The sequence below is a fragment of the Procambarus clarkii genome, chromosome 50 (genome assembly GCF_040958095.1).
Source record: "Procambarus clarkii isolate CNS0578487 chromosome 50, FALCON_Pclarkii_2.0, whole genome shotgun sequence".
In the NCBI taxonomy this organism is placed as follows: Eukaryota; Metazoa; Arthropoda; class Malacostraca; order Decapoda; family Cambaridae; genus Procambarus; species Procambarus clarkii.
The window spans coordinates 3101226-3115228 of record NC_091199.1 but is presented as its reverse complement, the minus strand read 5'-3'; the positions used below and the strand labels follow the sequence as shown (position 1 = coordinate 3115228).

Genomic DNA, 14003 nt, shown 5'->3' with positions numbered 1-14003 from the left:
CACAAAGGACAGAGAGAGACAGTCCCGGAGCAGCGGAGGGCACCATGCCCAAACCTCCAGCACTTGTTGCAGAGCCGAGGAGAAGGAATGTACTCCTGGACAGAGCACCTGGCACCAGCAAGAATGACAGAGGGTGGAAGGGTCCTACCATCAAAGGTAATCTTCACAACCCGGAGGGGTTGACGGCGACTACCACGAGGGGGACGAGTAAACGTGTCCACCTGGAGAATAGAATGGCCCTGGGCAGCGAGGATATGTCGAATATCGTCGTGGCAGTCGCGCAGGTCCCGAACACTGGTCGCAACATGGGGCGGGAGCAAAATAGTGCCAACACTGGCATTCAACTGAGCGTTCTTCGAGACCCGAACGGGGGTCTCGCCAAGGCAGGATAAGGCAGCCAAGCGGGAAGCAGCATCCTGAGAAGGAGCAGCAACGACACGTGTACCGAGACGAGTGGGGTTGAAAGTAATGGAGGCATCCACGGAATCAATGAGATGTCGATGGAGGGAGAAATCGTCAGGAGGCGCAGAATCAAGAGGGAGGAGATCAAAATATTTGGCCCACGAAGCGGGACCAAACAAGGCTTGATAGGTAGCAGAACTGGAAGGAATCGAGCGAGGGCGGCCGTGACGAGGACGGCGGTGAGAACCCCCAGAGAGAGAGAGGGGTTAAAAGGTGCAGTAGTTACAACCAGAGAAGGAGCCGCGCCAGGGGACGAGGTAGTCACCACTGGGGGCTTGGGGCTCGACCCAACCACAGAGGAGGGAGGGGAGCCAGAGGAAGGAGTCAGAGAGGCCAAAGGAGGAGTAAGGTCGGGGCCCAATGCAGCGGAGGCTACAGAGCCCGGTCTTCCAATACGGACCGACTCGGGGGCTTGGCCGCCCACCCCACGAGCCTGAGAAGGTAAACCAGAAGAAGCCGAAACAGGGGTTGTCATCTTGACGAAAAGAAGAATTCACTCACGAATGTGCCCCCACACCCACCATGGAGCCACAATTAGAGGCAGGACACCCAACAAGAAGCTATCGCCGATCTTGTCGGGGCCTCCTAGGGGTGCGTCGTGAGTATTGTTATGATCTCAGCCTACAGGAGAAACGAGTCTCCCTCCTTGAGAGTTATTCGTCAAGCCTGACCTAACTAGAAGGTCTAGCAAATATTGAGGTGATAACCCATATGTAAAATAGTTGTTTGGATATGTGTAACAGTTTGAGATTATGGGCAATGAAGGAGAAAACAGATAAATGACTGGCTAGGAGATGTGGACATTTTGCTGGAGGCGTGAGGCTCGCTTCCGGAGGACCTTGACCTCACTTGAGTGCCAGACATCGCAGGGGGAAGCCGCGCTCCGTTTGAGCTCCTGTCAGAAGGGAACCCCTAGTGATATATCTCGAAGAGAAGAGAAGTGTGCGGACGTACCAGCTGTGGAATCGAGCTGGGAACGTTGTGGTCTCAAGTCCTGGTCGACGAGCAGATATTAAATCGCCCAGAAGCATTATTGTGGGCTGTGTGGAGCGCCCTGACCAGACGCCGTCAGAGGGAAAGCGCCCTCGACCAATTAATCTGTGGTAAGCACGATAAACGCCAGTTCATAGTGATTGTTTGTAGTTGGTCGTGTGCCCAGCGACAGTAGCGATGTTTATTTATAGGTTAGACATGTTTTAATAAGGCAGAAGGCCTGAAATAGTAGAGTGAAGAGGGAGGAGCACGGAGCGACGTCCGTCCCCTCTGAGCTCTGACCGACGACTGAGGGAGCCCGGCTCCGGATGGAGGAAGACCCTCCCAGTGAGTGAGGACCGCCGCAGGCGAGGTGGAGTATGGACCCGCCCAAAACGGGGGAGTCCACTCTCACTGTATGTAGAGGACAGATAGAGGTTTGAGGCAAGCATATTGTGTGGTTATCTTTGTTTATGTGTTAAAGGGGAACATTTTATTGGAACGTCGATGGGTTGCAGGTTTGTCTTTGGGGAAGAAGTTGCTGAGAACTTCGAAGCCAGCAGATGATGTAGCTAATGAGACTCCAAGGTAGTGGAGCAGAGGACCTCGAGCTGTGAGGAGAAGCAGCAGTGAAGAGGAGTGTCACGTGCTTCTGTAGAGGTGGTGTAGCAGCCAAGAGAGCTGTGGAAGAACCTAACAGAAGGGTGAAGCACCGTAGTTGCACAAGGAAACTTCATGATAGCAGCCTGGAGGAGCTGCAGAGGATCCTGGTAGTGAAGCCCGGAAGAACCTAAGGATATTAGGGTTGTGAACTTCCAGAGGTGGAAGGGGGAAGTTCTGGTGGATTACTTATAGGGAGTTGATAGTGTTTGGTTGTCAGTAGCGTGCAAGACGCAGTGAGAGGTGAGTGACTGTTGGCATCCTTATGCCAAGGAGTTTTTTATACTGAAGTATCAATGAACATTTATACTGGTATATGTTATTGCATTAAAATGCTGATTTTCTATATATACATTATCTTGCTGATAGTGCAACAGTGTATGTAGGCTTGACCAACTTGAGGAGGTTAATAGAGTTCTGATGGTGTTGGAGTGCAACCTGATTGTGATATTATAGAGTATAGGATTCATTATTATTATATGTGTGTATGTATCGTGTATGTGCTTTGTCCAGTAAATGTGTCACAATTTGCTGGTGTTTGCCCTTGTCCTAGTGAGGCTTCCCAGGAGGTAGTAAAGAAGGAGAGAGAAAGAACCAAGAACCACTGCTGTGGACAGGGTAAGAGGTAATACTAGTAAGTCATAGGGGATTGAGATCATATCTCATAAGGAGAGAGTGGGGAGTCACAGCGGCTCAAGTGGGTGTGTGCACGTGACAACGAGGCTAAGTGTTGGAGCCGCATCCCCTAAGCGTGTGACGTTGAGCCCCTCTCCAAGAGCCAGAAGCGCCAAGGGTGATTTCCTAGTATAAGCACTCTGCCGAGTTGTGGGTTGGGTTGTCCATAGAGAAGGATCAACGACGACAACACCAACCAACCCACAGTCTATGATAAATTGGGGGCCCGTCCGGGATAGTGAACTGACACACCCACACCCTGTCCAAGAGTGGATTTGTACACCCCTGCTGAGATAAACTGTGTGACCGCAGGTGTATACTCTCTCTCTTGGGAAGACTCACAGGACAAAGATGGATAAGGTGCAAGCATTTGTGGAGTCAGGCAAGCCTGAGGATTTAGAAGGTTGCACGAGGGATCAATTGAAACAAATAGCAGAAAAATGTGGCATCAGGTTGAAAGCATCTAAAGTAGCTGGGATGAAGGATGAGATCCTGAGGCAGTTGAGAGCCAGAAGTGAAGCGGCAGAACAAGGAGCCCAGGAAGGAGCTGAAAGTAGAAAGGAGGATGATGGGCAGGATGACGTGAGATCCCAGGGATCGAGTAGGAGCAGCAAGAGTAGCCGCAGTAGTAGGAGTAGCCGAAATAGGAGCTTGGAGAGATTCCAGTTAGAGCTCCAGATCCAACAACAGCGTGAGGAGAGACAGTTCCAGCTGGAAAAGATGAAGTTAGAACTCCAGATGAAAAGGGAAGTAGAAAAAGAGAAAACCAGAATAAGGGAACTGGAGTTGGAACAAGAGAAAGAAAAAGAGAAAGCAAGACTAGAGGTCGAAAAAGAAAAAGAGAGAACAAAACAAATGCTGATAGAAGCGAACAGAACCTTGGCTGAGCAAAGGATTGAACATGGGTTGCCAGAGAGCACCACCCAGGTATCACACCCACCAGATGTTAGGGTTAGGGAGAAGGACATTCCCTTGTTTGTGCCCGAAGAGGCAGAGAGCTTCTTCGAGCATTTTGAGAAAGTAGCCAGTATCAAGGAGTGGCCACAGGAGGAATGGGCCCAGCTGGTCCAGTTAAGATTGACCGGTGCAGCCAGGGAGGCATACACCCAATTGTCACTGGAAGAGTGCCAGGATTACGCCACAGTAAAGAGCAGCATATTGCGCTCGTTTCAGTTAACCCCAGAAGCTTATAGGAAGCGCTTCAGAGAGATGGCGAAAGTTGGAGCGTGTACGTTTGCTGAGACAGCAAGAGATCTGGAAAGACGATTCCAGAAGTGGATTGAGGCTGCTGGAGTTGGATCTTACGCTGACCTGAAGCAACTGATGGTCATGGAGAAGTTCTTGGAGATGATGCATCCCGAAACAAAGTTCAAGATCCAAGAAGCAGGGATAAAGGAGGTGAAAGATGCCGCAGATAGGGCGGATATGATTACTGAAGCGTACAAGAGCTTAAGGGAGAACAGAGTGAGAAGCGAGGCGAGACGCAGCAATGGCAGACCCAATGGAGTCTGGGGAGGAAGAAATTATGAGAGACCCAGAAGAGTCTGGGATGAGAAAAATTTTGATAAATGGGTAGATAAAAGTAAGTACCCTAAAACTCAGAAGAGTAGGTCGCGCACTTCATCTGAAAGTGAGGATGGAGGAGCTAAACGAGAAACCAATCGTTATCCTGGAAATCGAGAGTCCAGTAAAACCCCACAGAGTGCAAGTAGTGTACCTGGCCCGAGGAATTCTCATGCGAGTGGACAGAGTCAGAGCTACTCTGGTACATATAGAAGAGACTTTTCACAGATGAGATGTTACCAATGTAACGGTTTGGGTCACGTGATGCGAGATTGTAGACAGGGCAAGAGAGTTGTGACCCTGGCCATGTGTGACCCCCGAGGTAAATATACTAATGTGTTCCGAGACAAACCACAGAGAGCGAACTTAGTGAACGAGAAGTATAGGCCGTTCATGAGCAAAGGTTGGATCAGTGTAGGAGGCCAACCTGAGGTAGAAGTTGGTATCTTAAGAGATACCGGAGCTAATCAGAGCTTGATTGCGAGAAGCCTGATTGGGAATGATCGACGGTTAGCTGGCAGTGGGAAGATGAAAGTATATGGGTTATTGTCGGAGAGTGACATGCCCGTTTGTACTGTCCAGCTAAGGTCGGAATATGTGTCGGCAGTGGTGATGTTGGGAGTGTGCCCCGACATACCTATTCCAGGAGTCCAAGTGATCCTGGGGAATGACTTGTGCGGGACAAAGGTGTTGCCGAGAGTCGTAGCGGAGACTGTGCCAGAGGAGTGCCCAGAAGGCCACTGCACGGGTGGGACACCTGAGAGTGTGAACCTGACTGACATCCGAGGAGATGAGTCAGGAGACCGCCAAGCCATTGAAAACCCTGTCTCGGTAGTGACGAAGGCAGAGGTGGCCGACAAGGAAGACGCTGGAGAAGATGATACAGTGTCGATTCAGCCGGTGGAAGATATCGACGTAGATATAGCATGGCTGTTTGATGAAGGTCCAGCCCAGGAAAATGAAGTCTCGGTGAGGTCAAAAGTGAGGATGACCCAGCCGAAGAAGAATACTGTGAAGAGAGTTGACCTGAGTAGAGCCCAGACTGCTGAAATTAAGAGTCGGAAGGCGAATGCAACTGTGCTGAGTAGGAATGAGGAAGGATGTGGACATACCGAGGACGGGAGTAGAGCGTCACGTTGTCCACGAGCACAGAGGCATATGGATAGTAGAGTTAAGTTGTTTGAGATGTCAAGAGTTGACACGTTTCGCAGACAACGTGGAGAAGAGATAGTGAAGAAGAGTAATAGCCGAGAAAATGAAAGGAGAAGAGACAGTATGTGTGGAGAGATGCTTACGAGCACACAGGGAGAGGTAAAGCGACATGTACTGTCGAGTGCTGTTGGATGTAGCACAGCACTCGGAGAAACTTTTAGGGAACGAAGAAGAGTTGAAGGAGAAGAAATGGAGTTGCATAGAGGTAAAAAGTGTGGGGAGAGGAAGATGATACAAGCATGGAGGAATAGAGGAAAGCCGAGGACTCGGTGGGAGTCGAACAGGATGAGGTCTCGGATATATGAGGAGACGAAAGGGAGGATCGTCGGTGAAGACGAGGGAGTGAAGTATGATGACAGGAGACGAAAGTATAATGGCGGTAGATGGAAGAGTGAAGACGACAGAGGAGGTACAGACAGTAGATGTCTGACTCTGGACGTGAAGAGAAGAAGACGAGGAAACGGAGGGTGGAGACAGTAAGTAGAGTGGACCAATGGAGTGCAGGCGTCCAAGGAGGACAGCCTAGCCAAGAGGTGCCAGAGAAGTCAAATCGTTTGTGAGAAGACCATGTTTCTGGAGAGTTGTGAGCCGGATGTTGCAAGGAGCAACGAACTAATTGTAGACTCCTAAGAGAGTATATCGGGTGAAGAACGAGACAGTGTGGTGGCGGATGTATTACCCCGAGCTTTGCCACTGGAATAACTCTCAAAAATAAGGGGAGGGGAGTGTTATGATCTCAGCCTACAGGAGAAACGAGTCTCCCTCCTTGAGAGTTATTCGTCAAGCCTGACCTAACTAGAAGGTCTAGCAAATATTGAGGTGATAACCCATATGTAAAATAGTTGTTTGGATATGTGTAACAGTTTGAGATTATGGGTAATGAAGGAGAAAACAGATAAATGACTGGCTAGGAGATGTGGACATTTTGCTGGAGGCGTGAGGCTCGCTTCCGGAGGACCTTGACCTCACTTGAGTGCCAGACATCGCAGGGGGAAGCCGCGCTCCGTTTGAGCTCCTGTCAGAAGGGAACCCCTAGTGATATATCTCGAAGAGAAGAGAAGTGTGCGGACGTACCAGCTGTGGAATCGAGCTGGGAACGTTGTGGTCTCAAGTCCTGGTCGACGAGCAGATATTAAATCGCCCAGAAGCATTATTGTGGGCTGTGTGGAGCGCCCTGACCAGACGCCGTCAGAGGGAAAGCGCCCTCGACCAATTAATCTGTGGTAAGCACGATAAACGCCAGTTCATAGTGATTGTTTGTAGTTGGTCGTGTGCCCAGCGACAGTAGCGATGTTTATTTATAGGTTAGACATGTTTTAATAAGGCAGAAGGCCTGAAATAGTAGAGTGAAGAGGGAGGAGCACGGAGCGACGTCCGTCCCCTCTGAGCTCTGACCGACGACTGAGGGAGCCCGGCTCCGGATGGAGGAAGACCCTCCCAGTGAGTGAGGACCGCCGCAGGCGAGGTGGAGTATGGACCCGCCCAAAACGGGGGAGTCCACTCTCACTGTATGTAGAGGACAGATAGAGGTTTGAGGCAAGCATATTGTGTGGTTATCTTTGTTTATGTGTTAAAGGGGAACATTTTATTGGAACGTCGATGGGTTGCAGGTTTGTCTTTGGGGAAGAAGTTGCTGAGAACTTCGAAGCCAGCAGATGATGTAGCTAATGAGACTCCAAGGTAGTGGAGCAGAGGACCTCGAGCTGTGAGGAGAAGCAGCAGTGAAGAGGAGTGTCACGTGCTTCTGTAGAGGTGGTGTAGCAGCCAAGAGAGCTGTGGAAGAACCTAACAGAAGGGTGAAGCACCGTAGTTGCACAAGGAAACTTCATGATAGCAGCCTGGAGGAGCTGCAGAGGATCCTGGTAGTGAAGCCCGGAAGAACCTAAGGATATTAGGGTTGTGAACTTCCAGAGGTGGAAGGGGGAAGTTCTGGTGGATTACTTATAGGGAGTTGATAGTGTTTGGTTGTCAGTAGCGTGCAAGACGCAGTGAGAGGTGAGTGACTGTTGGCATCCTTATGCCAAGGAGTTTTTTATACTGAAGTATCAATGAACATTTATACTGGTATATGTTATTGCATTAAAATGCTGATTTTCTATATATACATTATCTTGCTGATAGTGCAACAGTGTATGTAGGCTTGACCAACTTGAGGAGGTTAATAGAGTTCTGATGGTGTTGGAGTGCAACCTGATTGTGATATTATAGAGTATAGGATTCATTATTATTATATGTGTGTATGTATCGTGTATGTGCTTTGTCCAGTAAATGTGTCACAATTTGCTGGTGTTTGCCCTTGTCCTAGTGAGGCTTCCCAGGAGGTAGTAAAGAAGGAGAGAGAAAGAACCAAGAACCACTGCTGTGGACAGGGTAAGAGGTAATACTAGTAAGTCATAGGGGATTGAGATCATATCTCATAAGGAGAGAGTGGGGAGTCACAGCGGCTCAAGTGGGTGTGTGCACGTGACAACGAGGCTAAGTGTTGGAGCCGCATCCCCTAAGCGTGTGACGTTGAGCCCCTCTCCAAGAGCCAGAAGCGCCAAGGGTGATTTCCTAGTATAAGCACTCTGCCGAGTTGTGGGTTGGGTTGTCCATAGAGAAGGATCAACGACGACAACACCAACCAACCCACAGTCTATGATAGTATACGCCCCACAAACGCCACCTTAAGAAACCGACAGTCCGTCGAGATCGGGTTCAGTGACGAAGTGGGGATTGACAATAAAAGGTTCCCCTCGCTCTCGACGTCGGGTACTGCAGTTCTACGGGTGCAAGAGTATGCCTCCTCAAGCACCCGGGCGTCAAAATAGAAGAAGTCCAAGGGAAGAACCAGAACGAGCAAAAGGTCGGCAGGAAACGGCAAGCAGATAGGAGAAGAGGGGGGAGAAAAACGAAACAGAAGGAAAAGGAAAAGATGCCCAGCAGAATTGGAGAGGACGGCAGCAGGAGCACAAGGCTAGAAAAGGGCAGAGGACTGTCCCAAGGAGCATCACACTCCGGCAGCCGCCCACTAAGCCCCCACACGGCGACAACGAGCTGAGCGGGGAGGGGGCAAGGCTATCCAAGCCATTGTTGTAGATCAAATACCTTTTGACCTAAATATTAAGGGTCAGGGGTACACAGCCCACTTCCTGCAGAAACGTGAAATTCATTTGGCTGACAACAAGTTAACATCTGACCGCCTTAAGAATGTAAATGTACTAGTAGGAGCAGACTACTATTACCAGTTCATAACTGGACATGTTAAACGATTGGGCATGAATATGCTCCAATCTGCAGGTGGCTGCTAACTTGCTGGTAAAGTTTTGAATGTGAACAAGCCTAGGCCTGCCAACAATAACAAATTAGTCAGCAGTAAATCAATTCTCCAGCAGCCAGCTAAAATGAGAAACACAGCTGAGTAATAAACCCAGATTGGATGTAGTACAATTAGTATTCGCCGAGAAGTTTCATAGTTCTCAGTGGAAAACCAGTGGTCTGTACCTAAACAAGTACAAGTCACAGCGACCACGCCATTGAATCCACTGCAGACCTAGAATTATTCTCGACAAGTAATAATTGACAACACTCAGTCTCCCTAGGTAATTAATAATATTAGGCTAGAGAATCTAGCACTCCCTAGGTAATTGATAATATTAGGCTAGAGAATCTAGCACTCCCTAGGTAATTGATAATATTAGGCTAGAGAATCTAGCACTCCCTAGGTAATTGATAATATTAGGCTAGAGAATCTAGCACTCCCTAGGTAATTGATAATATTAGGCTAGAGAATCTAGCACTCCCTAGGTAATTGATAATATTAGTCTAGAGAATCTAGCCCTCAATGCATCTAGCATTTCCTGAATTTAACAATACTATAAAGTCATCAAGCAACTTCTATAATTATAAATTCACTGGGACCAAAGTCCAAAATACTTGCGCTTAAGGTTTGCCAAGAAAACCTTATTAATACAATGTTTTCTGCACTAAGAGTTGCTGCTGCCTCTCCCTCCCTCCCCTCCTCCTCCTCCACCACTACTACTGCCTCTCCCTCCCTCCCCTCCTCCTCCTTCACCACCACTACTGCCTCTCCCTCCCCTCCTCCTCCTCCACTACTACTACTGCCTCTCCCTCCCATCCTCCTCCTCCAACACTACTACTGCCTCTCCCTCCCCCCGTCCTCCTCCACCACTACTACTGCCTCTCCCTCCCATCCTCCTCCTCCAACACTACTACTGCCTCTCCCTCCCCTCCTCCTCCTCCACCACCACTACTGCCTCTCCCTCCCCTCCTCCTCCTCCACCACTACTACTGCCTCTCCCTCCCTCCCCTCCTCCTCTTCCATTAACACTATTGTCTCTCCTTCCCCTCCTCCTCCTCCACCACTACTAATGCCTCTCCCTCCCCACGTCCTCCTCCAACACTACTACTGCCTCTGCCTCCCTCCTCTCATCCTCCTCCACCACTACTACTGCCTCTCCCTCCCCTCCTCCACCACTACTACTGCCTCTCCCTCCCCTCCTCCTCCTCCGTCACCACTACTGCCTCTCCCTCCCCTCCTCCTCCACTACTACTGCCTCTACCTCCCCTCCTCCTCCTCCACCACCACTACTGCCTCTACCTCCCCTTCTCCTCCTCCTCCTCCATTACTACTACTGCCTCTCCCTCCCCTCCTCCTCCTCCACCACTACTAATGGCTCTCCCTCCCCACCTCCTCCTCCAACAATACTACTGCCTCTCCCTCCCCTCCTCCTCCTCCACAACTGCTACTGCCTCTTCCTCCCCTCCTCCTCCTCCCCCACCACTACTAATGCCTCTCCCTCTCCTCCTCCTCCTCCAACACTACTACTGCCTCTCCCTCCCCTCCTCCTCTTCCTCCATTACTACTACTGCCTCTCCCTCCCCTGCTCCTCCTCCTTCAACATTACTACTGCCTCTCCCTCCCCTCCTCCTCCTCCTCTATTACTACTACTGCCTCTCCCTCCCCTCCTCTTCCACCACCACTACTACTGCCATTCCCTCCCGTCCTCCTCCTCCAACACTACTACTGCCTCTCCCTCCCCTCCTCTAACACTACTACTGCCTCTCCCTCCCCACCTACTCCTCCACCACTACTACTGCCTCTCCCTCTTCTCCTCCTCCTCCACCACCACTACTACTGCTTCTATCTCCCTCCCCCTCCTCCTCCTCCACCACTACTACTGCCTCTCCTTCCTCTCCTCATCCTCCCCACCACTACTGCCTTTCCCTCCCCTCCTCCTAATCCTCCATTACTACTGCCTCTCTCTCCCCTCCTCCTCCTCCACCACTACTACTGCCTCTCCCTCCCCTCCTCCTCCTCCTCCTATCCACTACTACTGCCTCTCCCTCCCCTCCACCTCCTCCACCACCACTACTGCCTCTCCCTCCCCTCCTCCTCCATTACTACTGCCTCTCCCTCCCCTCCTCCTCCTCCACCACTACTACTGCCTCTCCCTCCCCTCCTCCTCCTCCTTCTCCTCCACCACCACTACTGCCTCTCCCTCCCCTCCTCCTCCTCCACCACTTCTACTGACTCTCCCTCCCCCCCTCCTCCTCCTCCACCACCACTACTGCCTCTCCCTCCCCTCCTCCTCCTCCTCCTCCATTACTACTACTGCCTCTACCTCCCGTCCTCCTCCTCCACCATCACTACTGCCTCTCCCTTCCTCCCCTCCTCCTCCTCCAACAATATTACTGCCTCACCCTCCCCTCCTCCTTCTCAACCACTACTACTGACTCTCCCTCCCGTCCTCCTCCACCACCACCACTACTGCCTCTCCCTCCCCTCCTCCTCCTCCTCCTCCTCCAATACTACTACTACTGCCTCTCCTTCCCCTCCTCCTCCTCCTCCTCCACTACTAATGCATCTCCCTCCCCACCTCCTCCTCCAACACTATTACTGCCTCTCCCTCCCCTCCTCCTCCTCCACCACTACTACTGCCTCTCCCTCCCCTCCTCCTTTTCCACCACCACTACTACTGCCTCTATCTCCCTCCCCTCCTCCTCCTCCACCACTACTAATGCCTCTCCCTCTCCTCCTCCTCCTCCTCCTCCACCACTACTAATCCCTCTCCCTCCCCTCCTCCTCCTCCCCACTACTACTGCCTCTCCCTCCCCTCCTACTCCACCACCACCACTATTGCCTCTCCCTCCCCTCCACCTCCTCCACCACCACTTCTGCCTCTCCTTCCCCTCCTCCTCGTCCTCCACCACCACTACTGCCTCTCCCTCCCCTCCTCCTCCATTACTACTGCCTCTCCCTCCCCTCCTCCACCACTACTATTAATTATCCCTCCCCTCCTCCTCCTCCATTATTACTACTGCCTGTCCCTCCCCTCCTCCTCCTCCACCACCACTACTGCCTCTTCCTCCCCTCCTCCTCCTCCTCCATTACTACTACTGCGTCTCCCTCCCTTCCTCGTCCTCCTCCACCACTACAACTACCTCTCTCTCCCCTCCTCCTTCTTCACCACCACTACTGCCTCTCCCTCACTTCCTCCTGCTCCACCACCACTACTAATGCCTCTCCCTCCCTCCCTACCTCCTCATCCAACACTACTACTGCCTCTCCCTCCCACCCCTCCTCCTCCTCCAACACTACTACTGCCTCTCCCTCCCCTCCTCCTCCACCACTACTGCTGCCTCTCCATCCCTCCCCTCCTCCTCCTCCACCACTACTACTGCCTCTCCCTCCCATCCTCCGCCTCAAACACTACTACTGCCTCTCCCTCCCCTCCTCCTCCTCCACTATTACTGCTGCCTCTCCCTCCCGTCCTCCTCTTCCACCATTACTACTGCTTCTCCCTCCCCTCCTCCTCCTCCACCACCACTACTACTGCCTCTCCCTCCCTTCCTCCTCCTCCACTACTACTGCCTCTCCCTCCCCTCCTCCCCCTTCTCCACCACCTCTACTGCCTCTCCCTTCCCTCCTACTCCTTCTCCTACATTACTACTACTGCCTCTCCCTCCCCCTTCTCCTGCACCACTACAACTGCCTCTCTCTCCCCTCCTCCTCCACCACCACTACTGCCTCTCCCTCCCCTCCTCCTCCACCACTATTACTGCCTCGCCCTCCCTCTCCTCCTCCTCCTCCACCACTACTACTGCCTCTCCCTCCTCCTCCTCCACCACTACTACTGCCTCTCCTTCCCCTTCTCCTCCTTCCACCTCTAATTATATGTAAATGTTAAATGTTTCCATCAACTTTCATGCAACTATGAAACAACATTTAAAATTTATAATTTTGTTTTAAACCAATAAAATACAAAAATTTAATATTTATACATGAAAACCTAATTTTGTTAATACAGAAAAAAAACAAATAGTGATATGAAAGGAAAATCTTAGCTAAATCATAAATGATTATATTAGGATCTTCTAGTAATATAATTTTTTTTAAATGTTTAACATATCAGTCAATTAGCAACATTTACATTTTATATAATGTATTTTAAGGAATTATACATAAATTTAATATTTTAACATGATATTAATGTTATTAGGACACATAAGGGGACAAATTGTATTTAAGGAGGAAATTTTAGCAAAATCATGAAGACAAATTAATTCCAATCGTCAAGTAACTAAATGCCTTAAGAATGTTACATACAGTCATTAAATAACATTCACAGTTTATTAGTGAATTTTACTGAAAGAACATAAATTTGTTTTTATATATGTAAAATGTGTTTGTAATACATCAAAAATAAAATAGTTTTAGAAAACAGTATGTTATAAAACTTATATATGCTATTTTTTGTAATTAAATGTTGCTCAAATACATTCTGCAGCATTTTCACAAATTACAATTCCCACAACCCTTTGGCAACGTTTGTGAAGGTTGCAACAACGTGTTATATGTGGTGGGCTTTAACCCCATTACCAACAGCTCTCAGTAATATTTTTGGGCACAGATATTTCATCAAATCACTTCACCATGCTGGGGCTACGTGAGTAACATTTGTGCTGCAAGCTTGAATGGTCCCTCAAGTTAATATGCAACAGAAAACTTTGGGATCATTTGGGGAAAACTTGGGAATTATTATGAACATATTGAAGCATATCTTTTTCTTTCAGGAGCTAAAGTAGACCGGAATCCTCTTGTACTGTCTCTGTTGTGTTTTGGTAACTACACTCTTATGTCTGCCATAAATGTAGAGCTGAGTATGTCTGGCTGACTTGTGTCCACTGTACAGCATTAGCGAAGTTGGTTAGACCGATTCTGCACATTGTCCCATCTGTTGCATTGTTTTTCAAAAGTCTATAATATCATTTTCGTTGTCAATTGAATAATTTAATTTTCTTGCAACTTTTTCGAAACAGTTGCAAATTACCCTACATCATCCTGTCTCACGTACTTCCCCCAACAGCTTCCTGTCTCACGTACTTCCTCCCAACAGTTCCTGTCTCACGTACTTCCCCCACAACAGCTTCCTGTCTCACGTACTTCCTCCCAACAG

General features: G+C 49.7%; 2 protein-coding genes across 2 annotated transcripts in view; both read left to right on the top strand.

Moving 5' to 3' along the window:
• The first annotated feature begins 1084 nt into the window (after window positions 1–1084).
• Window positions 1085–13721, top strand: LOC138351568 (uncharacterized). Its single transcript, XM_069303360.1, has 3 exons — window positions 1085–1565; window positions 1953–5749; window positions 13621–13721. Exons 2-3 carry the CDS (start codon window positions 3121–3123, stop codon window positions 13719–13721), a joined length of 2730 nt encoding a protein of 909 aa, XP_069159461.1. The 5' UTR covers window positions 1085–1565; window positions 1953–3120.
• Window positions 6439–14003, top strand: part of LOC138351508 (uncharacterized) — a 47980-nt gene continuing 40415 nt past the window's right edge. The window contains exon 1 of the mRNA XM_069303317.1: window positions 6439–6767. The gene's annotated coding sequence lies outside the window, so the exon portion shown is untranslated. The remainder of the gene's footprint in view (window positions 6768–14003) is intronic.

Bases quoted from the DNA above. Each gene is read 5' to 3' on its own strand.
- LOC138351568 (XM_069303360.1), top strand. From the start codon at position 3,121: ATGGATAAGGTGCAAGCATTTGTGGAGTCAGGCAAGCCTGAGGATTTA. The intron at 5,750-13,620 runs GTAAAAAGTGTG...TTTTTCTTTCAG, and splicing joins AGAAATGGAGTTGCATAGAG to GAGCTAAAGTAGACCGGAAT.